This window comes from Heptranchias perlo, chromosome 34, assembly GCF_035084215.1.
Source record: "Heptranchias perlo isolate sHepPer1 chromosome 34, sHepPer1.hap1, whole genome shotgun sequence".
Classification (NCBI taxonomy): Eukaryota; Metazoa; Chordata; class Chondrichthyes; order Hexanchiformes; family Hexanchidae; genus Heptranchias; species Heptranchias perlo.
In genome coordinates, this window is record NC_090358.1 from 30939746 (window position 1) to 30966268 (window position 26523).

At 49.8% G+C, this 26523-nt stretch overlaps 1 protein-coding gene across 4 annotated transcripts in view; it reads right to left on the reverse strand.

Annotated features, from left to right (window-relative positions):
• Positions 1-22964, reverse strand: part of spg21 (SPG21 abhydrolase domain containing, maspardin) — an 80489-nt gene extending 57525 nt beyond the window's left edge. For 2 of the 4 annotated variants that reach the window (XM_067971663.1, XM_067971660.1), the window contains exons 1-3: positions 22886-22964; positions 21399-21615; positions 5411-5504 (exon numbers count right to left, since the gene is read on the reverse strand). In XM_067971663.1, the coding sequence (XP_067827764.1) occupies positions 5411-5473 (63 nt within the window). In that variant the 5' untranslated portion in view covers positions 5474-5504; positions 21399-21615; positions 22886-22964. The remainder of the gene's footprint in view (positions 1-5410; positions 5505-21398; positions 21616-22885) is intronic. The other 2 variants (XM_067971661.1, XM_067971662.1) reach the window with 2 other exon arrangements.
• Positions 22965-26523: the final 3559 nt, after the last annotated feature.

The window sequence follows — 26523 nt, forward strand, 5'->3', positions numbered from 1 at the left end:
AAGGCTTTTAACAAGGTGCCACATCAAAGGCTACTACACAAAATAAGAGCTCATGGTGTAGGGGGTAACATATTAGCATGGATAAAGGATTGGTTAGCTAACAGGAAACAGAGAGCAGGCATAAATGGGTCATTTTCAGGTTGACAAGATGTAATGAGTGGAGTGCTACAGGGATCAGTGCTTGGGCCTCAACTATTTACAATCTATATCAATGACTTGGATGAAGGGACCGAATGTATGGTTGCTAAATTTGCCGATGACACAAAGGTAGGTAGGAAAGTAAGTTGTGAAGAGTCTGCAAAGGGATATAGATGGTTAAGTGAGTGGGCAAAAATTTGGTAGATGGAGTATGTGAGAAAATGTGAACTTGTCCACTTTGGCAGAAGGAATAGTAAAGCAGTATATTATTTAAATAGAGAGATCGCAGAACTCTGACGTACAGAGGGATCTGGGTGCCTAGTACATGAATCACAAAAAGTTAGAATGCAGGTACAGCAAGTGATTAGGAAGTCAAATGGAATGTTGTCATTTATTGTAAGGGGAAAGGAATATAAAAGTAGAGATATTTTGCTACAGTTGTACAGGGCATTGGTGAGACCACATCTAGAATACTGTGTGCAGTTTTGGTCTCCTTATTTAAGAAAGGACGTAATTGCTTTGGTGGCGGTTCAGAGAAGGTTCACTCGACTGATTCCTGGGATGAGGGGGTTATCTTATGAGGAAAGGCTGGACAAGTTGGGCCTGTAAACATTGGAGTTTAGAAGAATGAGAGGTGATCTTACTGAAACACAAGATCCTGAGGGGACTAGAAGAGGTAGATGCTGAGATTATGTTTCCCCTTGTGGGAGAGACTAGAACTAGGGGCCACAGTTTAAAAATAAAGGGTTTCCTATTTAAGACGGAGATGAGGAGAAATTGTTTCTCCGAGGGTCGTGAGTCTGTGGAACTCCCTTCCCCAGAGAGCGGTGGAGGGAGGGTCATTGAATATTTTTAAGGCTGAGTTAGATAGATTCCTGATTAACAAGGGAGTCAAAGGTTATAGTAGGTAGACGGGAAAGTAGGGTTGAGGTCATAATCAGATCAGCTATGATCTTATCAAATGGCAGAGCAGGCTTGAGGAGCCGAACGGCCTACTCCTGCTCTTAACGTATGTTCAGCCGGCACGGACATGGTGGGCCGAGTGGCCTCCTTCAGAATCATAGGAAGTTATGGTACAATGAGGGTAATCCGTTTGATGTAGTCTACATGGATTTTAGCAAGGCTTTTGACGAGGTCCCACATGGCAGACTGATCAAAAAAATAAAAGCCCATGGGATCCAAGGGAAAGTAGCTAGTTGGATCCAAAATTGGCTTGGTGGCAAGAAGCAAAGGGTAATGGTTGATGGGTGTTTTTGTGACTGGAAAGCTGATTGAAGTGGGGTTCTTCAGGGCTCAGTACTAGGTCCCTTGCTTTTTCTAGTATATTTTAATGATTTGGACTTGAATCTAGGGGCCATGATCAAGAAGTTTGCAGATGATACAAAAATTGGCCGCGTGGTTGATAGGAGGAAAGCTGTGGACTGCTGGAAGATATCAATCATCTGGTCAAGTGGGCAGAAAAGTGGCAAATGGAATTCAATCCGGAGAAGTGTGAGGTAATGCACTTGGGGAGAGCAAACAAGGCAAGGGAGTATACAATAAATGGGAGGATAGTGAGAGATGTAGAGGAACAGAGGGACCTTGGAGTGCATGTCCACAGTTCCCTGAAGGTAGCAGGACAGGTAGATAAAGTGGTTAAGAAGGCATACGGGATACTTTCCTTTATTAGCTGGGGCATAGCATATAAGAGCAGACAGGTTATGCTAGAACTGTATAAAACACTAGTCAGGCCACAGCTTGAGTACTGTGTACAGTTCTGGTCACCACATTACAGGAAAGATGTGATTGCACTAGAGGGAACAAAGGAGATTTACAAGGATGTTGCTAGGGCTGGAGAATTTTAGCTATGAGAAAAGATTGGATAGGCTGGGGATGTTTTCTATGGAACAAAAGGAGGCTGAGGGGAGATTTAATTGAGGCATACAAAATTATGAGGGGCCTAGATAGAGTGGATAGGAAGGAACTATTTCCCTCAGCAGAGAGATCAATAACCATGGGGCATAGATTTAAAATCATTGGTAGAAGATGCAGAAGGGAACTGAGGAGAAACTTTTTCACCCAGAGGGTGGTGGGGGTCTGGAACTCGCTGCCTGAAAGGGTGGCAGAGGCAGAAACCCTCAACTCATTTAAAAACTACTTGGATGTGCATTTGAAGTGCCGTAACCTACAGGGCTACGGACCAAGTGCTGGAAAGTGGGATTTAGCTGGATAGCTCTTTTTCGGCCAGCACGGACACAACGGGCCGAATGACCTCCTTCTGTGCTGTAACTTTCTATGATTCCGTCAGGTTAGTCAATCATGACCTACCCTTATAGGAACATAAGAACAGGAGTAGGCCATTCAGCCCCTCGTGCCTGCTCCGCCATTTGATAAGATCATGGCTGATCTGTGATCTAACTCCACATACTTGCCTTTGGCCCATATCCCTTAATACCTTTGGTTGCCAAAAAGCTATCTATCTCAGATTTAAATTTAGCAATTGAGCTAGTATCAATTGCTGTTTGCGGAAGAGAGTTCCAAACTTCTACAACCCTTTGTGTAGAAATGTTTTCTAATCTTGCTCCTGAAAGGTCTGGCTCTAAATTTTAGACTGTGCCCCCTACTCCTAAAATCCCCAACCAGCGGAAATAGTTTCTCTCTATCCACCCTATCCGTTCCCCTTAATATCTTATAAACTTCGATCAGATCACCCCTTAACCTTCGAAACTCTAGAGAATACAACCCCAATTTGTGTAATCCACTTCCCAAATTGCTGACCAATACCATGACCAGACAATCTATCTCTAAGCTGCCAGGTAATGTTAGACTGCCATACCCATTAATAAACAGACAGCAACATTCTGAGGAGATGCTTGGAGATAGTTCTTCTGTTCCACATCCCCTCATCAAGTGTTCATCTTATGAAAAGAAAGCACTAAATCAAACAATCCAGTGGTTGCTGGTGGTACTAAATGGACCTGTGTCAACATGGCAAGGGATCACTGGGGGTTGCTAGGTCAGGAAGGTGGGCTGATGACTGGAACATGACATTTAGTGTGGATAAATGCAAAAGAGAACAGGGAAGGGAAATAAACAGTGGGAGGATAAACAAAATGGGCACAACAGAGGAGAGGGATCTGGGGAGCTTCGTTGGGAGTGCTCACTGAAACTATAAGCACAGTGTGCATCAGCAGTAAGGAAAGCGAACCAGAACTTGGAATCGAGTCAGAGGCAGCAAGCACAAATCCCAGGGGCTGATAATGAGTCTGCACAAGGCACTGGTAACCCCACACCTGGAGTACTGGGTACAATCCTGGGCACTCATAAGGCGACACCTGGAGTACTGGGTACAATCATGGGCAAAGGTATGGCCACACCTGGAGTACTGGGTACAATTCTCGCACTGGTACCCCTACACCTGGAGTGCTGGGTACAATTCTGGGTGTTGGTAGTCCACACCTGGAGTATTAGGTGCAACTCTGGGCACTGGTAGTCCCACACCTGGAGCACTGGGTACAAGTCTGGGTACTGGGTCCATACTCATAGAGTCATAGAGTTATACAGCATGGATAGAGGCCCTTCGGCCCATCGTGTCCGCGCCGGCCATCAAGCCCTGTCTACTCTAATCCCATCTTCCAGCATTTGGTCCGTAGCCTTGTATGCTATGGCATTTCAAGTGCTCATCCAAATGCTTCTTGAATGTTGTGAGGGTTCCTGCCTCCACAACCCTTTCAGGCAGTGAGTTCCAGACTCCAACCACCCTCTGGGTGAAAAAGTTCTTTCTCAAATCCCCTCTAAACCTCCCGCCTTTTACCTTGAATCTATGTCCCCTTGTTATAGAACCCTCAACGAAGGGAAAAAGCTCCTTAGTACCCATCCTATCTGTGCCCCTCATAATTTTGTACACCTCAATCATGTCCCCCCTCAGCCTCCTCTGCTCCAAGGAAAACAAACCCAATCTTCCCAGTCTCTCTTCATAGCTGAAGCGCTCCAGCCCTGGTAACATCCTGGTGAATCTCCTCTGCACCCTCTCCAAAGCGATCACATCCTTCCTGTAGTGTGGCGACCAGAACTGCACACAGTACTCCAGCTGTGGCCTAACCAGTGTTTTATACAGCTCCATCATAACCTCCTTGCTCTTATATTCTATGCCTCGGCTAATAAAGGCAAGTATCCCATATGCCTTCTTTACCACCTTATCTACCTGTTCCGCCGCCTTCAGGGATCTGTGAACTTGCACACCAAGATCCCTCTGACCCTCTGTCTTGCCTATGGTCCTCCCATTCATTGTGTATTCCCTTGCCTTGTTAGTCCCTCCAAAGTGCATCACCTCGCACTTTTCCGGGTTAAATTCCATTTGCCACTGTTCCGCCCATCTGACCAACCCATCTATATCGTCCTGCAGACTGAGGCTATCCTCCTCACTATTTACCACCCTACCAATTTTTGTATCATCAGCGAACTTACTGATCATACCTTTTACATTCATATCCAAGTCATTAATGTAGACCACAAACAGCAAGGGACCCAGCACCGATCCCTGTGGTACCCCACTGGCCACAGGCTTCCAGTCACAAAAACAACCTTCGACCATCACCCTCTGCCTTCTGCCACTAAGCCAGTTTTGTATCCAAAGTGCCAAGGCACCCTGGATTCCATGGGCTCGTACCTTCTTGACCAGTCTCCTGTGGGGGACTTTATCGAAGGCCTTACTGAAATCCATGTATACCACATCCACTGCGTTACCCTCATCCACACGCCTAGTCACCCCCTCAAAAAATGCAATCAAATTAGTCAGACATGATCTTCCCTTGACAAAGCCATGTTGACTATCCCTGATTAATCCTTGCTTCTCCAAGTGGAGACTAATTTTGTCCTTCAGAATTTTTTCCAATAATTTTCCTACCACTGATGTTAGGCTCACTGGCCTGTAGTTCCCCGGTTTTTCCCTACTCCCCTTCTTAAATAATGGTACTACATTAGCGGTTCTCCAGTCCTCTGGCACATCCCCTGTGGCCAGAGAGGTTCTGAATATATGTGTCAGAGCCCCCGCAATCTCCTCCTTTGCCTCACACGGTAGCCTGGGATACATTTCGTCCGGGCCTGGGGAATTATCCATTTTTAGGCCTGCTAAAACCGCTAATACCTCCTCCCACTCAGGTGCCATTTTATCAGTTTACATGTAAAACAAATACAGAATAACACTAAGTAATAATACTTTATACAAAATGATAAAAGCTCATCCCTACGGAATCCAACATTCACATCCAGGGGAATAAAAAGTAACACTTGCCTTTTTCAGTGGAACTGTACTCCGGAACCAGTTATAATCAGGGGAGCCTTTAATCTCACCCATTGTGACTGGAACATCAAACGTTGCATAAAGTCTGTATAAAGTACAACAAAATAAAAGTTAGTGATATTTATTTTAAATCCTAATTCAAAAAACATTTCTACTCTTTTGCAACAGAGGTGGGGAGCAAACTAGCCAAGGCTAGTCACAGTCTAATGGTTTCTGTATACCAAAGACTATAAAAGTGCAAAAGTCTCAGAAAATTTGGAACAATTGAGAGTGGGAGTGGGGCACATCACAGCCCCAATAGACAGCTCCATAGAGATCACACATGCTAGGTTCAACTCTCCTTCATTGTACTCCATTTCAATCTCAGTCTGCTCGTTGCCTACACACTTGGAGGGGCGGGAAGTGGAAGTCACCTAGCAGGGACCCAGAAACAGATTTGCTTCAGGTATCCAACCAGTAACTGCACTGGGAGGAACATTTTATAAACTTAAACCAGGGCAAACAGTGGGATTCTCTACCCTTTAACTCCCAGTACCAGATTCCAGCAGTCGTAGATTCCACTGGTGCCTGACACTCTGATATCCTGCTCAGGTGAACATAAGAACATAAGAAATAGGGGCAGGAGCAGGCCATACGGCCGCTCGAGCCTGCTGCACCATTCAATAAGATCATGGCTGATCTTCGAACTCAACTCCACTTTCCCACCCGATCCCCATATTTCTTGATTTCCCCCAGAATCCAAAAATCTATACATCTCAGCCTTGAATATACTCAACAACTCAGCATCCACAGCCCTCTGGGGTAGAAAATTCCAAAGAGTCACAACCCTGAGTGAAGAAATTCCTCATCTCAGTCTTAAAATAGCCGACCCCTTATCCTGTGACTTTGCCCCCTAGTTCTAGACTCTCCAGCCAGGGAAAACAACCTCTCAACATCTAGCCTATCAAGCCCCCTCAGAATCTTATATGTTTCAATGAGTTCACCTCTCATTCTTCTAAACTCCAGAGAACATAGGCCCATTCTACTCAATCTCCTTGTAGGACAACCCTCTCATCCCAAGAATCAACCTAGTGAACCTTTGTTGCACCGCCTCTAAGGCAAGTATATCCTTCCTTTGGTAAGGAGACCAAAACTGTACGCAGTGCTCCAGGTGTGATCTCACCAACGCCCTGTACAATTGTAGTAAGACTTCCTTACTCTTGTACTCCAACCCCCTTGCAATAAAGGCCATTTGCCTTCCTAATTGCTTGCTGAACCTGCATGCTAACCTTTTTGTGTTTCTTGTACCAGGACATTTAAAAAATATTCTGCTTTTCTATTCTTCCTACCAAAGTGAATAACCTCACATTTCCCCACATTATACTCCATCTGCCACCTTCTTGCCCACTCACTTAACCTGTCTATATCCCTTAGCAGATTCTGTGTCCTCCTCACAGCTTACTTTCCAACCTAGCTTTGTATCAGCAAACTTGGATACATTACACTCAGTCCCTTCATCTAAGTCATTAATATAGATTGTAAATAGCTGAGGCCCAAGCACTGATCCTTGCAGCACCCCACTAGTTATAGCCTGCCAACCTGAAAATGACCCGTTTATCCCTACTCAGTTTTCTGTCCGTTCACCAATTCTCTATTGGTTCCATGGAGGAATTATCCATGCTAATATCGTACCCCCAATCCCATGAGCCCTTATCTTGTGTAACAACCTTTTATGTGGCACCTTATCAAATGCCTTTTGAAAATCCAAATATACGACATCCACTGGTTCCCCTTTATCAACCCTGCTAGTTACATCCTCAAAAAAAACAATTTCCCTTTCATAAAATCATGTTGACGCTGCCTAATCACATTATCATTTTCTAAGTGCCCTGTTACATCATTAATAATGGATTCAGCAATTTCCCCGATGACTAATGTCAGGCTAACTGGCCTGCGTTTCCCTATTCTCTTTCTTCCTTCTTTCTTGAATAGCGGGGTTACATTTGCTACCTTCCAGTCCACTGGGACCGTTCTAGAATCTAGGGAATTTTAGAATCATAGAAAATTTACAGTACAGAAGGAGGCCATTTGGCCCATCGTGTCAGCGCCGGCTGAGAAGCGAGCCACCAAGCCTATTCCCACTTTCCCGCATTCGGTCCGTAGCCCTGCAGGTCACTGCTCTTCAGGTGCAAATCCAGGCACTTTTTTTTAATGAGTTGAGGGATTCTGCCTCTACCATCCTCTCAGGCAGTGAGTTCCAGGCCCCCACATTATACTCGAGGGTGGCTCTGGGTGAAAAAGTTTTTCCTCATTTCCGCTCTAATCCCTCTACCACTTTAAATCTAAGCCCCCAGGTTATTGACCCCTCCGCTAAGGGAAATAGGTCCTTCCTATCCACTCTATCAAGGCTCCTCATAATTTTGGAAGATCATAACCAAGCATCCACTATCTCTGTAGCCACCTCTTTTAGAACCCAAGGATGTAGGCCATCAGGTCCAAGGGATTCATCAGCTTTTAGTCCCATTAGTTTCTCCAATACTTTTTCTCTACTGATATTAATTACTTTATGTTCCTCACTCTCATTAGCCCCATTGTTCCCCACTATTTTTGGTATGTTTTTTGTGTCTTCTTCTGTGAAGACAGATATAAAATATTTCTTTAACATCTCTACCATTTCCTTATTCCCCATTATAATTTCTCCTGTCTCAGCCTCTAAAGGGCCAATGTTTACTTTCGCTACTCTCTTCCTTTTTACATACTTGTCGAAGCTCTTACAATCCGTTTTTATATTTCTTGCTAGTTTACTTTCATATTCTATTTTCGCCCTTTTTTTGGTGATCCTTTGCTGGTTTCTAAAAATCCTCGGGCTTATTACTCTTCTTAGCAACATTATAGGCCTCTTTTAATCTAATACTATCCTTAACTTCTTTAGTTAGCCACGGATGAATCACTTTTCCTGTGGAGTTTTTATTTCTCAATGGAATGTATATTTGTTGAGAATTATGAAATATTTATTTAAATATTTGCCATTGCTTATCTACCATCATATCTTTTAATCTAATTTCCCAATTTGCCTTCGACAACTCGCCCCTCATACCTAGGTAATTGGCTTTATTTAAGTTTAAGACTCTAGTTTCTGACTTAAGTACGTCACTCTCAAACTCAATGTAAAATTCTATCATATTATGATCACTCTGCCCCACAGGATTCCTCACTATGAGATTACTAATTAACCCTGTCTCATCACACAATACAAGATCTAAACTAGCCTGTTCCCTGGTTGGTTCCATGTCATTATGTTCTAGGAAACTGTCTTGAATGCATTCCACGAACTCGTCCTCCAGACTACCTTTACCAATTTGATTTGCCCAGTCTATATGAAGATTAAAGATTCCCACGATTATTGCATTACCTTTGTTACAAACTCCTATTATTTCTTGATTAATACTCTGTCCAATGGTATTGCTACTGTTAGGAGGCCTATAAACTACTCCCACCAGTGTTTTCTGCGCCTTGTTGTTTCTTATCTCCACCCAGACTGATTCTACTTCCTGCTCTTCCGAGCCAAGATCCTTTCTCACTACTGTCCTTATGTCATCCTTTATTATCAGGGTTACAACCCCTCCTTTTCCATTCTGCCTGTCTTTTCGAAACATCAAGTACCCTGGAATATTTAGTTCCCAATCTTGGTCATTTTGCAACCACGTCTCTGTAATGGCTACTAGATCAAACCCATTTATCTCTATTTGTGCCACTAATTCTTCTATCTTATGAATGCTGCATGCATTCAGATAAAAAGAGCCTTTAATTTTAACTTTTTACCATTTTTCTCTGCTTTTACCTTATTCACTGATGCACTATTACCATTAAACTCTCTGTCCCTTCCTGTCACACTCTGCTTATCTTTACCCAAATCACTATACACCCCTGTTGCCTTGACTTTTCTCTTTAGATTTCTAAGTTTCCCTCATCTGACCCCTCCCCCCTTTTTCGTTTAAAGCCCTATCTACAGCCCTAGTTATTCAATTCGCCAGGATACTGGACCCAGCCCAGTTTAAGTGGAGCCCATCGCAATGGAACAGCTCCCACTTTCCCCAGTACTGGTCCCCGTGAATCGAAACCCCCATCTCCTGCACCACTCTGAGCCACGCATTTAACTCTCTGATCTGTTTGTCCCTATGCCAATTTGCACGTGGCTCAGATAGTAATCCAGAGATTACCACCTTTAAGGTTCTGCTTATTAATTTGGACCCTAGCTCGTCAAACTGTCTCAGCAGAACCCCATTCTTAGTTCTACCCATATCGTTGGTTCCTATGTGGACCATGACAACTGGATCCTCCCCTACATGCTCCAAATTCTTTTCCAGCCGCGAGGAGATGTCCTTAACCCTGGCACCGGGCAGGCAACACAGTCTTCAGGACTCTCGGTCTTGGCTGCAGAGAACAGTGTCTCTCCCCCTGACTATACTATCCCCTACCATTCCTTTTTACTCCTCCACTTGAATAGCCTCCTGTACCACAGAGCCATGGTCAGTTTGCCCATCCTCCTTGCAGCCTTTCCTTTCATCCAAACAGGTAGCAAGTACCTCGTACCTATTGGACAAGATGAAGGGCTGAGGCTCCTTCATCACTACATACTGGGTCCCCATGCTTGCCTGACTCGCAGTCACACACTCCTGTCCCTGACTAGTCCCTGATTAGTGAAGACAAATGTAGTTTCCTTACAGCCAAAAAGAGGAGAATTTATAATGGAGAACAGGGAAATGGCGGAGCAATTAAACAAATACTTTGGTTCTGTCTTCACGGAAGAGGACACAAATAACATCCCAGAAATGCTAGGGAACCAAGGGACCAGTGAGAAGGAGGAATTAAAGGAAATTAGTATTAGTAAAAAAAAGTGCTGGAGAAATTAATGAGTCTGAAAGCTGAAATTCCCAGGACCTGATAATCTGCATCCCAGAGTACTAAAAGAGGTAGCCATGGAAATAGTGGATGCTTTAGTTGTCATCTTCCAAAATTCTATAGATTATGGAACAGTTCCTGCAGATTGGAGGGTGGCAAATGTAACCCCACTATTTAAAAAAGGGAGAAAACAGGGAACTACAGACCGGTTAGCCTAACATCAGTAGTAGGGAAAATGCTAGAGTCTATTATAAAGATTGTGATAACAGGACACTTAGAAAATATCAACGGGATTAGACAAAGTCAACATGGATTTATGAAAGGGAAATCATGTTTAACAAACCTACTGGAGATTTTTGAGGATGTAACTGGTAGAATAGATAAGGGAGAACCAGTGGATGTGGTTTAATTGGATTTTCAGAAGTCCCACATAAGAGGTTAGTGTGCAAAATTAAAGCACATGGGATCGGGGGTAATATACTGGCATGGATTGAAAATTGGTTAACAGACGGGAAACAGAGTAGGAATAAATGGGTCTTTTTCAGGGTGGCAGGCAGTGACTAGTGGGACTGCAGGGATCAGTGCTTGGGCCCCAGCTATTCACAATATACATCAATGATTTGGATGAGGGAACCAAATTAATATTTCCAAGTTTGCTGACAAAACAAAACTAGGTGGGATTGTGAGTTGTGAAGAAGATGCAAAGAGGCTTCAAGGCGATTTAGACAAGTTGAGCGAGTGGGCAAATACATGGCAAATGCAGTATAATGTGGATAAATGTGAAGTTATCCACTTCGGAAGGAAAAACAGAAAGGCAGAGTATTATTTAAATGGTGATAGATTGGGAAATGTTGATGTACAAAGGGACCTGGGTGTCCTTGTACACCAGTAACTGAAAGCAAACATGCAGGTGCAACAAGCAGTTAGGAAGGCAAATGGTATGTTGGCCTTCATTGCAAGAAGATTTGAGTATAGGGGCAAGGATGTCTTACCGCAGTTATACAGGGCCTTGGTGAGACCACACTTGGAGTATGGTGTGCAGTTTTGGTCTCCTTACCTAAGAAAGGATATACTTGCCATAGAGGGAGTGCAGCGAAGGTTCACCAGACTGATCCCTGGGATGGCAGGACTGTCATATGAGGAGAGATTGGGTCGACTCGGCCTGTATTCACTCGAGTTCAGAAGAATGAGAGAGGATCTCATTGAAACATATAAAATTCTGACAGGGCTAGACAGACTGGATGCAGGGAGGATGTTTCCCCGGGCTGGGGGAATCCAGAACGAGGGGTCAGACATTTAGGACTGAGATGAGAAGAAATTTCTTCATTCAGAGGGTGGTGAACCTGTGGAATTCCCTACCACAGAAGGCTGTGGAGGCCAAGCCATTGAATATATTTAAGAGCTAGATTAGAATTCTAGATACAAAAGGCATTAAGGGGTATGGGGAGGGAACGGGAATATGGTATTGAGATAGAGGATCAGCCATGATCATATTGAATGGCGGAGCAGGCTTGAAGGGCCGAATGACCTACTCCTGCTCCTATTTTCTATGTTTCTACTACTGAATGAATCCAAACTACTACCTAACCTAAGGGGTGTGACTGTCTCCTGGATCAAAGTGTTCCGATAACTCTTCCCCCCACCCCCCCCCACCCCCACTCCCCAAACCCGGTGCATCGCAATGTCTGCAGCTCGGACGCCAGCTCAACAACTCTACGAGCTGATGTTCATCGAGTTGCAGACACTTACTGCAGATGTGGTTGCCCAGGATCTCACTGCTCTCCACCAACTCCCACATGCTGCAGATACGACACACCACCTGCCCTGCCATCCCGATCTAACCTTGTTTTATATATTTATTGTGATGTGGATTTTCAAATTAAATTGTTAGACCATAACTTGGTGTTGTAAAATTGTTTACAATTATATATTTACTTTATTAGAGTTTTTATTCACTCACTGTTCTTAGTTTTAATAACTAACATTCCACGTGCAAGCCCAGACACAGTGATAGTAGACTATTCAACCTGAGGGGGGCCAGGAACAATTACAAGCTCAATCCACTCCTCAAACCCACATAAGCTCTTGTTGGCAGAGGTCCCTGGACAATTCATCAAAAGCAGGACCCCAGGGACGTTAAAGCTAGTTACACAGTATCCCCAGTCAGCTAACTCAGCGCAGCCCAGGAATCGAACCCAGGACTTGTCGGTCTGTACAACTCAGCTACACTTTACCAATTGAGCCATTGGGAGCTGGACTTCTACTCACACGTGACAAAATCCACTGAACTTCCCTAAAATGTTGGCATTTAATTTCCTTATTCAAAGTTTGCACCCACAAATTGTCACTATTAAACCACCCAGTAAATAGCACTTCATTTTTTGGTTAACGCAGTGAAAGAGAGATATGACCACCGACATAAATAACCAGCATAGATGGAGCAATAGTGCTAAAATCCTATGCATACAAACCATTTCTGTACATAGTACAGCAGAAATGACTAATGTGTCACATATCTAGGAAGCAAGAACTCTGCAGAACCACCATAAAAAGGCTCGGGTGTTTTTGTGACTGGAAGGCTGTTTCCAATGGGGTTCTTCAAGGCTCAGTGCTAGGTCCCTTGCTTTTTGTGGTATATATTAACGATTTGGACTTGAATGTGGGGGGCTTGATCAAAAAGTTTGCAGATGATACAAAAATTGGCCACATGGTTGATAGCGAGGAGGAAAGCTGTAGACTGCAGGAAGATATCAATCGACCGGTCAGGTGGGCAGAAAAGTGGCAAATGGAATTCAATCCAGTGAAGTGTGAGGTAATGCATTTGGGGAGGGTAAACAAGGCATGGGAATACACAATAAATGGGAGGATACTGATAGGTGTAGAGGAACAAAGGGACCTTGGAGTGCATGTCCACAGATCCCTGAAGGTAGCAGGACAGGTAGATAAGGTGGTTAAAAAGACATACAGGATACTTTCCTTTATTAGCTGAGGCATAGAATATAAGAGCAGGGAGGTTATGCTAGTCTGGATAAAACACTGGTTAGGCCATAGCTGGAGTACTGCGTAAAGTACTGGTCACCACATTACAGGACAGATGTGATTGCACTAGAGAGGGTACAGAGGAGATTTACGAGGATGTTGCCAGGGCTGGAGAATTTTAGCTATGATGAAAAAATTGGATAGGCTTTCTTTGGAACAGAGGAGGCTGAGGGGAGATTTAATTGAGGCATATGAAATTATGACAGGACTAGATAGAGTGGATAGGGAGGACCTATTTGCCTTAGCAGAGAGGGGGCATAGATTTAAAGTAATTGGTAGAAGGATTAGACAGGAGACAGAAGCAGAGGAGAATTTTTTTCACCCAGAGGGTGGTGGGGGTCTGGAACTCTGCCTGAAAGGGTGGTAACCCTCAACTCATTTAAAAAGTACTTGGATGTACATCTGAAGTGCTGTAACCTACAGGGCTACGGACCAAGTGCTGGAAAGCGGGATTAAACTGAATAGCTCTTTTTCGGCTGGCACGGACACGATGGGCCGAATGGCCTCCTTCTGTGCCGTAACCTTCTATGATTCTATGTGAGTGGTAGGAAAGGTGCCAGAACCTTTGCTAAAAGATCAGGAAGCAAAACATAGACAAGACAGAGAATATAAAAAGAAATAGTCAGCATTGATTTCTGGGTCATGTTTAACCAGCACGTTGCATTCTTTCAAGAAGTAACAGAAAGAGTAGACAAGGGCAGTGCAGTGGATGTGGGATACATGGACTTTCAGAAGGCCTTCGATAAGGAGACACATAAAAAACTGTTGACAAAGGTCAGGACCTGTGGAGTCGGGCTCAAAGAAGGGGAGGATTGGGTATTTAATATTCCTGGTTACATGGTAATACAGGAAAGATAGAGAAGGAAAGAAAGGAAGGGCGTGTCAGTATTGACCAAAGAAACTATAATAGTGCTGGAAAGGGATGATGTAGTTCAGGGGTCAAAGACAGAAATCAATTGGTTAGAATTAAGGAACAATAGAGGAGCTTTTACACTACTGGGTATATACTATAGGCCACCAAATGATGTAACCATTCTATAATTCTATGAAATGTGAAAATGCTTAACTGGAGGAGGGCAAATTTCAGTGTTAAAAAGGAATCTCGCCAGGTGGGTCGGAATCAAAAATTGGTGGGCAAAACAGTAATTGAACAATGGGAGACCTTCAAGGCGGAGTTGGTTCGGGTACAGAAGAGACAAATCCCTAAGGGGGAGAAAGGAAGGGCATCCTAAGCTAGAGCTCCTTGAGTGACTGAAGATAAAGAGATTAAAATGAAACAGAAAAAGGAGGTTTATGGTGAATGTAAAGTTCATAATACAGTGGAGAACCAGGCTGAATACAGAAAGTACAGAGAAGATCTAAAATAGGGAATAATAGGGGCAAAGAGAGAGTATGAGAATAGATTAACGGCTAACATAAAAGGGAACCCAAAAGTCTTTTATAAACATATATATAGTAAAAGGGTAGTCAAAGGAAGGGTGGGACCAATTAGGGACAAAAAAGATCTTCTTGTGGAGACAGAGGGCACGGCTGAGGCACTAAATGAATACTTTGCATCGGTCTTCACTAGAGAAGAGGATGCTGTTATTGTGGTAGTAAAGGAGGAGGACATCGTAGCGATATTGGATAGGATAAAAATAGATGAAGAGGAAGTACTTAAAAGATTGGCAGTGCTCAAAGTAGAAAAGTCACCCGGTCCAGATGGGATGCATCCTCGGTTGCTGCGGGAAGGGTGGAAATTGCAGAGGCTCTGGCCACAATCTTCCAATCCTCCTTAGATATGGCGGCAGTGTTGGAGGACTGGATGATTACAAATGTTACACCCGTTCAAAAAAGGGGGAGGGCTAAACCCGGTAATTACAGGCCAGTCAGCCTAACGTCGGTGGTGGGGAAACTTTGAGACACAATAATCAGGGACAAAATTAATTGGCACTTGGAAAAGTCTGGGTAATAAATAAAAGTCAGCACGGATTTGTTAAAGGAAAACTGTGTTTGATTAATTTGATTGAGTTCTTTGATGAAGTAACGGAGAGGGTTGATGTTGTGAATATGGACTTTCAAAAGGCATCTGACATAATAGACTTGTTAGCAAAATTAAAGCCCATGGGATTAAAGGGACAGTGGCAGTGTGGATACAAAATTGGCTAAGGGACAGAAAGCAGAGAGTAGTGGTGAACGGTTGTTTTTCAGACTGGAGGGAAGTTTACAGTGGTGTTCCCCAGGGGTCAGTATTAGGACCACTGCTCTTTTTGATATATATTAACGACCTGGATTTGGGTATAGAGGGTATAATTTCAAAGTTTGCAGATGACACGAAACTCATACGTAGTAAACAATGTGGAGGATAGTAACAGACTTCAGGAGGACAGAGACAGACTGGTGAAATGAGCAGACACATGGCAGATGAAATTTAATGCAGAGAAGTGTGAAGTGATGCATTTTGGTAGGAAGAATGAGGAGAGGCAATATAAACTAAATGGTACAATTTTAAAGAGGGTACAGGAACAGAGAGACCTGGGGGTGTACGTACACAAATTTTTGAAGATGGCAAGTTGAGAAAAGGCTGTTAAAAAAGCATATGGGATCCTGGACTTTATCAGAGGCAAAGAGTACAAAAGCAAGGAAGTTATATTGAACCTTTATAAAACACTGGTAAGGCCACACCTGGAGTATTGTTTTCAATTCTGGGCACCACACTTTAGGAAAGGCGTAGAAGAGATTTACTTGAATGGCACCAGGGATGGGGAACTTCAGTTACATGGAGAGACAGGAAATGCTGGGGTTGTTCTCCTTAGAACAGAGAAGATTAAGGGGAGGATTTGATAGAGTAAATAAGGAGAAACTGTTTCCGTGGCAGAAGGGTTGATAACCAGAGGACACAGATTTAAGGTGATCGGCAAGAGAGCCAGAGGCGACATGAGGAAACATTTTTTTACGCAGCAAGTTGTAATGACCTGGAACGCACAGGCACAATGGGCTGTTTGGCCACCTCCTGTGCTGTGCCTACTATGAGGTAATGTTCAATTTATACAGAACCTTGGTTAGACCACACTTGCAATACTGTGTGCAGTTCTGGTCTCCTTACTACAGAAATGATAGAGAGGCACTGGAGAAAGTTCAGAAAATTACAAGGATGTTACCAAAATCAAGAGGAAAGGTTGAACTGGCTGAGGCTCTTTTCTCTAGAAAAGAGAGGGCTAAGAAGTGTTCAAAATCATGAAGGGTTTTGATAGAGTAAATAAGGAGAAACTGTTTCCAGTGGCAGAAGGGTCGGTAACCAGAGGACACAGATTTAAGGTGATCAGCAAAAGAGCCAGAGGCGACATGAGCGAGTTGTTATGATCTGGAATTCACTGCCTGAAAGGGCGGTGGAAACAGATTCAATAATAATTTTCAAAAGGGAATTGGATAAATACTTGAAGGGGAAAAATTTATAGGGGTATGGGGAAAGAGCAGGGGAGTGGAATTAATTGGATAGCTCTTTCGAAGGGCCGGATCATGCACAATGGGCCGAATAATTCTAAGAGGAGACCTGATTGAGGTCTTTAAAATGATGAAGGGGCTCGATAAGGTGGATGTGGAAAAAGTGCTTCCACTTCTGGGTGAGTCCAGAGCAAGGAACAATAAATAAGATAGCCACTAACAGATCAAATAAGGAATTGAGGAGTAATTTCTTTACACAGAGAGTGATGTTAGGGTTACAGTCAGGTACTTGCTGCCACATGGAGATGCTGAAGCAGATAGCAGTGGCACATTTAAGGGGAGGCTTGATGCATACTTGAGAGAGAAGGGAATAGAGGGAAGAGGTAATTAGATAGGAGGCTCATGTGCAGTATAGACACCACTTGGGCTGAATGGCCTGTTTCTGTGCGATATTCAATGCATGTATGGAGCAACAACTTGCATTTATATAGTGCCTTTAACATAGTAAAACATCCCAATGCACTTCGCAGGAATGTAATCAGACAAAAATTGACATCGAGCCAAAGAAGGCGATATTAGGACAGGTGACCAAAAGCTTGGTCAAAGAGGTAGGTTTCAAGGAGCAACTTAAAGAAGGAAAGAGAGGCAGAGGGGTTTAGGGAGGGAAGACAATGGTGGGGCAAAGGAAGTGGGGACATGCAAGAGGACAGAATTGGAGGAGCACAGAGATCTCGAAGGGTTGTAGGAGGTTACAGAGATAGGAAGGGGAGCAGCAATAGAGGGATTTGAACACAAGGATGAGAATTTTAAAAATCATGCGTTCCACAATCAGGAGCCAAGGTAGGTCAGCGAGCACAGGAGTAATGGGTGAATGGGACTTGGTGCAAGGTAGGATACTGGCAGCAAAGTTTTGGATGAGCTCAAGGTTATGGAGGGTTGAAGATGAGAGGCTGGCCAGGAGAGCATTGGAATAGTCGAGTCTAGAGGTAACAAAGATGTGGATGAGGGTTTTAGCAGCAGATAAGGTGAGGCAGGGGCGGAGACAGGCAATGTTATGGAGGTGGAAGTAAGTGGTCTTGGTGATGGAGCGGATATGGTGTCGGAAGCTCAGCTCAGGGTCAAACAGGACACCAAGTTTGCGAACAGTCTGGTTCAGCCTCAGACAGTGGTCAGGGAGAAGAATGGAGTCGGTGGCTAGGGAACGGAGTTTGTGGTGGGGTCCGAAGGCAATGGCTTCATGCTTTCCAATGTCTAATTGGAGGAAATTAACATTCCTTATTAAAGGAAAATAGTGTTTGACTAACTTGATGGAATGCTTTGACGAAGTAAAATTGGCTAAGGGACAGAAAGCAGAAAGTGGTGGTGAACGGTTGTTTTTTTAGACTGGAGGGAAGTATATAGTGGCGATCCCCAGGGGTCAAGGATGTCAAGGCCTTAAAGAGAGTGCAGAAGAGATTTACTAGAATGGTACCAGGGATGAGGGACTTCAATTATGTGGAGAGACTGGAATTGTTCTCCTTATAACAGAGAAGGAGATTTGATTGAGGTGTTCAAAATCATGAACGGTTTTGATACAGTAAACGAGAAACTGTTTCCAGTGGCAAAAGGGTCGGTAACCAGAGGACACAGATTTAAGGTGATCGGCAAAAGAAACAGAGGTGACACGAGGAAACATTTTTTTTTAAAAACGTGGAGAGTTGTAATGATCTGGAAAGCACTGCCTGAAAGGGTGGTGGAAGCAGATTCAATAGTAACTTTCAAAAGGGAATTGGATAAATCCTTGAAAATACTTACAGGGCTATGGGGAAACAGCAGGGGAGTGGGACTAACTGGACAGCTCTTTCAAAGAGCCGGCACCGGCACGATGGGCCGAATGGCCTCCTCCTGTACTGTACCTACTATGATACTATGTGGATATCTCGGTAAGAAAGGTTGCGTGGGGCTTGATGAGCAGTACAAAATGAGAATTTTATGGGAGAGGCGAGAAGCAAGGAACAAGGTGAGATGCTCAAAGGAGAAGGTACCAGCAGAGTAGGGGGCCAGATCAAGGTGATGGACGGTATAGCCAGGCGGGGTGGGGAGGCTTCTTTCAGGGGAAAGGTGTCATCACCCGACAACCAGGTTTCCATCAAGGCCATGATGTCGATTCAATCATCCACAATAAAGCTCATGGATGGCAAGAACCTTGTTCACAAGTGAACGGACATTCTGGAGAGAAATGCGGGGAAGGGCAGTGACAGCTGATCCGCTGGCAGAGTCCACAGGGTTAGCGGGCACGCTGGGCGGGAAGGTCGGTGAAAGAGTAAGATGGGGCAGTTGGTTGAGAGAAGGTTGCTGCTCGTAAGGAGGCAACAACGAGTGCCTCGATGGGCACTTCGGAGAATGCCAAGAGAGGCATAGAGTCATATGAAATTTACAGCACAGGAGGCGGCCATTCGGCCCATCGTGTCCACGCCGGCCGAAAATGAGCCATCCAGCCTAATCCCACTTTCAGCACTTAGTCCATAGCCTTGTAGGTCACGGCACTTCAGGTGCACATCCAGGTACTTTTTAAATGAGTTAAGGGTTTCTGCCTCTACCACCCTTTCAGGCAGTGAGTTCCAGACCCCACCACCCTCGGTGAAAAAGTTTTCCTCACTTGCCATCACTTTAAATCTATGCCCCCTGTTTATTGACCTCTCTGCTAAGGGAAATAAGTCCTTCCTATCCACTCTATCTAGGCCTCTCATAATTTTGTACACCTCAATTAAATCACCCCTCAGCCTCCTCTGTTCCAAAGTGAACAACCCCAGCCTATCCAATCTTTCCTCATAGCTAAAATTCTCCAGTCCTGGCAACATCCTCATAAATCTCCTCTGCACCCTCTCTAGTGCAATTACATCCTTCCTGTACGTGGTGACCAGAACTGTACACAGTACTCAAGCTGTGACCTAACCAGTGTTTTATACAGTTCTAGCATAACCTCCCTGCTCTTATATTCTATGCCTCGACTAATAAAAGGTAAGTATTCCATGTGACTTCTTAACCACCTTATCGATCGGTCCTGCTACCTTCAGGGATCTGTGGACATGCACTCCAAGGTCCCTCACTTCCTCTACACCTCTCAGTATCCTCCCATTTATTGTGTATTCCCTTGCCTTGTTTGCCCTCCCCAAATGCATCACCTCACACTTCTCTGGATTGAATTCCATTTGCCATTTTTCTGCCCACCTGACCAGACCACTGATAAAGTCTACAGCTTTCCTCACTATCAACCACACTGCCAATTTTTGTATCATCTGCAAACTTCTTAAATCATGCCCCCTACATTTAAGTCCAATTATTAATATATATTACAAAAAGCAAGGGACCCAGTACTGAGCCCTGCAGAACCCCACTGGAAATAGCCTTCCAGTCACAAAAACACCTGTCGACCATTACCCTTTGCTTCCTGCCACTGAGCCAATTTTGGATTCAACTTGCCACTCTCCCTTGGATCCCATGGACTTGTCCTTCTTTGCCCAGTCTGCCATGTGGGACCTTGTCAAAAGCCTTGCTAAAATCCATGTAGACTACATCAAATACACTACCCTCATCAACCCTCCTTCTTACCGCCTCAAAAAATTCAATCAGGTTAGTCAGACACGACCTTCCCTCAACAAATCCATGCTGACTGTCCTTTCTAAGTGACGGTTTATCCGGTCCCTCAGAATTGATTCCAATAATTTGCCCACCACGGCACAGAGAGAAGCTGTAGGCTTATCTAAGAGGGAGTCAAGCCTGGACAGCATTAGAACAGTAGGAAGGTCGAGGAGTGGTGAAGGGTTGGGGTAGGGATTTGGAGGGGCAGAGTACCCAGGAGGGGAGAAATGAAAGCAGGCATGACCGTGTAACTGGAAGCGGAGGAGAAAGAAGTGAAAGGCCCAAGAGGTAGAAAGAACAGGAATAGAGAGTGACAGAAGTGATGGGGCTTGGGTCCGTTCCAGCAGCCAAAATGCCCACACAAAGATTAGGATAGATATGTCCTATTTGTAAACGGAGAGTGGGGAGGAGACAATAGGAGAGAGACCACAGTCAATCAGAGGTCCGTGGTGGGATGAAATTGACTTGTAGCGAGGGGGGAGTCAGCATGAAGCAACTAATGTCCAGGTTCAGAGACAGGTGTGGAGGGTGAGCCAGTCCAGGAGCTGTGTAAGGGGCAGAGAATCAGTAGGCACACTACTAGGAGAGCCAAGAAGGTGTGAAGAGTCGATCGTGAGCCAGCAGAGGGGAGCAGCGGCCTCAGTGATTAGTAGTGCACACCAATGAAACCAATCTGCCAGCGGAGGGATGAATAGAGTCAGTTACAATGGCAAGCAGGGAGTAACGGAGCAGAATCAAAAGCAGGGTGGCCACCAGCAGAAGCAGTTTAGAGTTAGTTCGATCTAGAGTGAAAAATTCCCAGCAGAGGAGCAGAAAAATTGAAGATGCAGCACCAGGCCAGATACACGCACCCCAGGGCGCCAAAATGCCATGCACCCGGAACACCGCAGGGCACCCAAAAACACCACTGCAGGGCACTGGAACACCAACTATAGCACCTCACGGTACATTAGTACAAGAATGCTATGCTTTGGAACTACTTTAAAAAGTTAAGTTTTTAATAAGACTTACTCACCGCACAATTCAAGCTGGTATTTTTTTCCTCCCAAAAAGTACACTAATTTATCCAGTGGTCACCAGGCTCACTCAGCATGTTGGTACCAGCGCACTACAGGACAGTACAACAGGGCTTCGAGGTTATCATCTCGAATGGCCAGCAGCAATGTACCAGAGTATAACACAGCTCTAAACCAAGCTTGGAAGGAGACAATCGGTGGATGTACTGGTTATTTCTTGTGTCAAAAGAAGACATAAAATGAAAATGTCACATCAAGATCCTAATGACCGATCACAAAACATATACATGTTTCTTATTCTTCCACGTGCCAACAGGTTATGTCACTTACTGTTTAAGAATTGCTACCATTTTTTCATCCAAATAAAAACTATTGCCTGCTTTACCAGATTATGCACAGCAATCGGCTTGCATTCCCAACAAACATACCATTAAGTTGCAATTATATAATCATTCCACCCATCGTGCCTGTGTCAGCTCTTTGAAAGAGCTATCCAATCAGGCCCATTCTCCTGCTCTTTCCCCATAGCCTTGTAACTTCTTTCCCCCAATCAAGTATTTATCCAATTCCCTTTTGAAAATTACTATTGAATCTGCTTCCACCACCCTTTCAGGCAGCGCATTCCAGATCATCACAACTCGCTGCATAAAAAAATTGTCCTCAACTCCCCTCTGGTTCTTTTGCCGATCACCTTAAATCTGTGTCCTCTGGTTACCGACCCTTCTGCCACTGGAAACAGTTTTTCCTTATTTACTCTCTCAAAACCCTTGATGATTTTGAACACCTCGATCAAATCTCCCCTTAACCTTCTCTGTTCTAAGGAGAACAATTCCAACTCCTCCAGTCTCTCCACATAACTGAAGTCCCTCATCCCTGGCACCATTCCAGTAAATCTCTTCTGCACCCTCTCTAAGGCCTTGACATCCTTCCTAAACTGTGGTGCCCAGAATTGGACACAATCCTCCAGCTGAGGCCTAACCAGTGTTTTATAAAGGTTGAGCATAACTTCCTTGCTCTATTAATAAAGCCCAGGATCCCAGATGCCTTTTTAAAGACTTCTCAACTTGTCCTGCCACCATCAATGATTTGTGTACATTCACCCCCAGGTCTCTCTGTTCCTGAACCCCATTAACTATTTTATTTATTTTGCTTCTGCTCATTCTTCAAAATTCATCACCTTTAATGTGATTTAGCGCCTCACCCGAGCTCTTCCCCCAACGCCCAGGGCTCCCGCATCACAGAGGGGCGAGGGGGGGTCGGGGGAGACCGGGACCCGGGACCCGGGACCCGCGCTGTCCGACCCGACTGCATGGGGGTTAATGGTCCTCGGCCCCTCTCCCGCCCGGACTCACCCTCACTCCCGCCCGCCCTCACTCCCGCCCGCCCTCACTCCCGCCCGCCCTCTCTCCCGCCCGGCCCCTCACCCCCTCTCACCTCACCTCACCCCCTCTCCCGCCCGGGCCCTCACCCACCCCCTCACTCTCACCTCTTCTTCCAACTCCACTCCGGCCGGAAACAACCGCCTCGTGACCAACCAGCGCTCCGCACATCCGGGTCCCTCGCTGGGTGGGCGGGGCCCTGCAGCTGGTCACAAACCGGGGAGGGCGGGGGCTCCTCACACCCGGGGGAGGGGCCTGGGGAGGGCGGGGACTCCTCACACCCCGGGGGGAGGGGCCCGGGGGAGGGCGGGGGCTCCTCACACCCCGGGGGGAGGGGCCCGGGGGAGGGCGGGGACTCCTCACACCCGGGGGGAGGGGCCCGGGGGAGGGCGGGGACTCCTCACACCCCGGGGGGAGGGGCCCGGGGGAGGGCGGGGACTCCTCACACCCCGGGGGGAGGGGCCCGGGGGAGGGCGGGGGCTCCTCACACCCCGGGGGAGGGGCCCGGGGGAGGGCGGGGACTCCTCACACCCCGGGGGGAGGGGCCCGGGGGAGGGCGGGGGCTCCTCACACCCCGGGGGGAGGGGCCCGGGGGAGGGCGGGGACTCCTCACACCCCGGGGGGAGGGGCCCGGGGGAGGGCGGGGGCTCCTCACACCCCGGGGGGAGGGGCCCGGGGGAGGGCGGGGGCTCCTCACACCCCGGGGGGAGGGGCCCGGGGGAGGGCGGGGACTCCTCACACCCCGGGGGGAGGGGCCCGGGGGAGGGCGGGGACTCCTCACACCCCGGGGGGAGGGGCCCGGGGGAGGGCGGGGACTCCTCACACCCCGGGGGGAGGGGCCCGGGGGAGGGCGGGGACTCCTCACACCCCGGGGGGAGGGGCCCGGGGGAGGGCGGGGACTCCTCACACCCGGGGGAGGGGCCCGGGGGAGGGCGGGGACTCCTCACACCCGGGGGAGGGGCCCGGGGGAGGGCGGGGACTCCTCACACCCGGGGGAGGGGCCCGGGGGAGGGCGGGGACTCCTCACACCCGGGGGAGGGGCCCGGGGGAGGGCGGGGACTCCTCACACCCGGGGGAGGGGCCCGGGGGAGGGCGGGGACTCCTCACACCCGGGGGAGGGGCCCGGGGGAGGGCGGGGACTCCTCACACCCGGGGGAGGGGCCCGGGGGAGGGCGGGGACTCCTCACACCCGGGGGAGGGGCCCGGGGGAGGGCGGGGACTCCTCACACCCGGGGGAGGGGCCCGGGGGAGGGCGGGGACTCCTCACACCCGGGGGAGGGGCCCGGGGGAGGGCGGGGACTCCTCACACCCGGGGGAGGGGCCCGGGGGAGGGCGGGGACTCCTCACACCCGGGGGAGGGGCCCGGGGGAGGGCGGGGACTCCTCACACCCGGGGGAGGGGCCCGGGGGAGGGCGGGGACTCCTCACACCCGGGGGAGGGGCCCGGGGGAGGGCGGGGACTCCTCACACCCGGGGGAGGGGCCCAGGGGAGGGCGGGGACTCCTCACACCCGGGGGAGGGGCCCAGGGGAGGGCGGGGACTCCTCACACCCGGGGGAGGGGCCCAGGGGAGGGCGGGGACTCCTCACACCCGGGGGAGGGGCCCGGGGAGGGCGGGGACTCCTCACACCCGGGGGAGGGGCCCAAATAGGGCGGGGGCTCCTCACACCCGGGGGAGGGGCCCAAATAGGGCGGGGGCTCCTCACACCCGGGGGAGGGGCCCAGGGGGGGGCGGGGGCTCCTCACACCCGGGGGAGGGGCCCAAATAGGGCGGGGGCTCCTCACACCCGGGGGAGGGGCCCAGGGGAGGGCGGGGCCTCCTCACACCCGGGGGAGGGGCCGGGGGAGGGCGGGGGCTCCTCACACCCGGGGGAGGGGCCGGGGGAAGGCGGGGGCTCCTCACACCCGGGGGAGGGGCCGGGGGAAGGCGGGGGCTCCTCACACCCGGGGGAGGGGCCTGGGGAGGGCGGGGGCTCCTCACACCCGGGGGAGGGGCCGGGGGAGGGCGGGGGCTCCTCACACCCGGGGGATGGGCCCGGGGAGGGCGGGGGCTCCTCACGCCCGGGGGAGGGGCCGGGGGGAGGGCGGGGGCTCCTCACACCCGGGGGAGGGGCCTCGGGGAGGGCGGGGGCTCCTCACACCCGGAGGAGGGGCCCGGGGGGAGGGCGGGGGTTCCTCACACCCGGGGGAGGGGCCCGGGGAGGGCGGGGGCTCCTCACACCAGGGGGAGGGCGGGGGCTCCTCACACCCGGGGGAGGGCGGGGACTCCTCACAACAGGGGGAGCGGCCCGACGGGAGGGCGGGGGCTCCTCACACCCGGGGGAGGGGCCCGGGGAGGGCGGGGGCTCCTCACACCCGGGGGAGGGGCCCGGGGAGGGCGGGGGCACCTCACACCCGGGGGAGGGGCCCGGGGAGGGCGGGGACTCCTCACACCAGGGGGAGGGGCCCGGCTGGAGGGCGGGGGCTCCTCACACCCGGGGGAGGGGCCCGGGGAGGGCGGGGGCTCCTCACACCCGGGGGAGGGCGGGGGCTCCTCACACCCGGGGGAGGGGCCGGGGGAAGGCGGGGGCTCCTCACACCCGGGGGAGGGGCGGGGGCTCCTCACACCCGGGGGAGGGCGGGGGGCTCCTCACACCCGGGGGAGGGGCCCCGGGGAGGGCGGGGGCTCCTCACAGCCGGGGGAGGGGCCGGGGGGAGGGCGGGGGCTCCTCACACCCGGGGGAGGGGCCCCGGGGAGGGCGGTGGATCCTCACACCCGGGGGAGGGGCCGGGGCAGGGCGGGGGCTCCTCACACCCGGGGGAGGGGCCCGGGGAGGGCGGGGACTCCTCACACCCGGGGGAGGGGCCGGGGGGGGGGCGGGGGGCTCCTCACACCCGGGGGAGGGGCCCCCGGGGGAGGGCGGGGGGCTCCTCACACCCCGGGGGAGGGGCCCGGGGGAGGGCGGGGGCTCCTCACACCCGGGGGAGGGCGGGGGCTCCTCACACCCGGGGGAAGGCGGGGGCTCCTCACACCCGGGGGAGGGGCCTGGGCAGGGCGGGGGCTCCTCACACCCGGGGGATGGGCCCGGGGAGGGCGGGGGCTCCTCACGCCCGGGAGAGGGGGCCGGGGGAGGGCGGGGGCTCCTCACACCCGGGGGTGGGGCCCGGGGAGGGCGGGGGCTCCTCACACCCGGGGGAGGGGCCCGGGGGAGGGCGGGGGCTCCTCACACCCGGGGGAGGGGCCCGGGGAGGGCGGGGGCTCCTCACACCCGGGGGAGGGGCCCGGGGAGGGCGGGGGCTCCTCACACCCGGGGGAGGGGCCCGGGGGAGGGCGGGGACTCCTCACACCCGGGGGAGGGGCCCGGGGGGAGGGCGGGGGTTCCTCACACCCGGGGGAGGGGCCCCGGGGAGGGCGGGGGCTCCTCACACCAGGGGGAGGGCGGGGGCTCCTCACACCCGGGGGAGGGCGGGGACTCCTCACACCAGGGGGAGCGGCCCGACGGGAGGGCGGGGGCTCCTCACACCCGGGGGAGGGGCCCGGGGAGGGCGGGAGCTCCTCACACCCGGGGGAGGGGCCCGGGGAGGGCGGGGGCACCTCACACCTGGGGGAGGGGCCCGGGGAGGGCGGGGACTCCTCACACCCGGGGGAGGGGCCCAGGGGAGGGCGGGGACTCCTCACACCCGGGGGAGGGGCCCAGGGGAGGGCGGGGACTCCTCACACCCCGGGGAGGGGCCCAGGGGAGGGCGGGGACTCCTCACGCCCGGGGG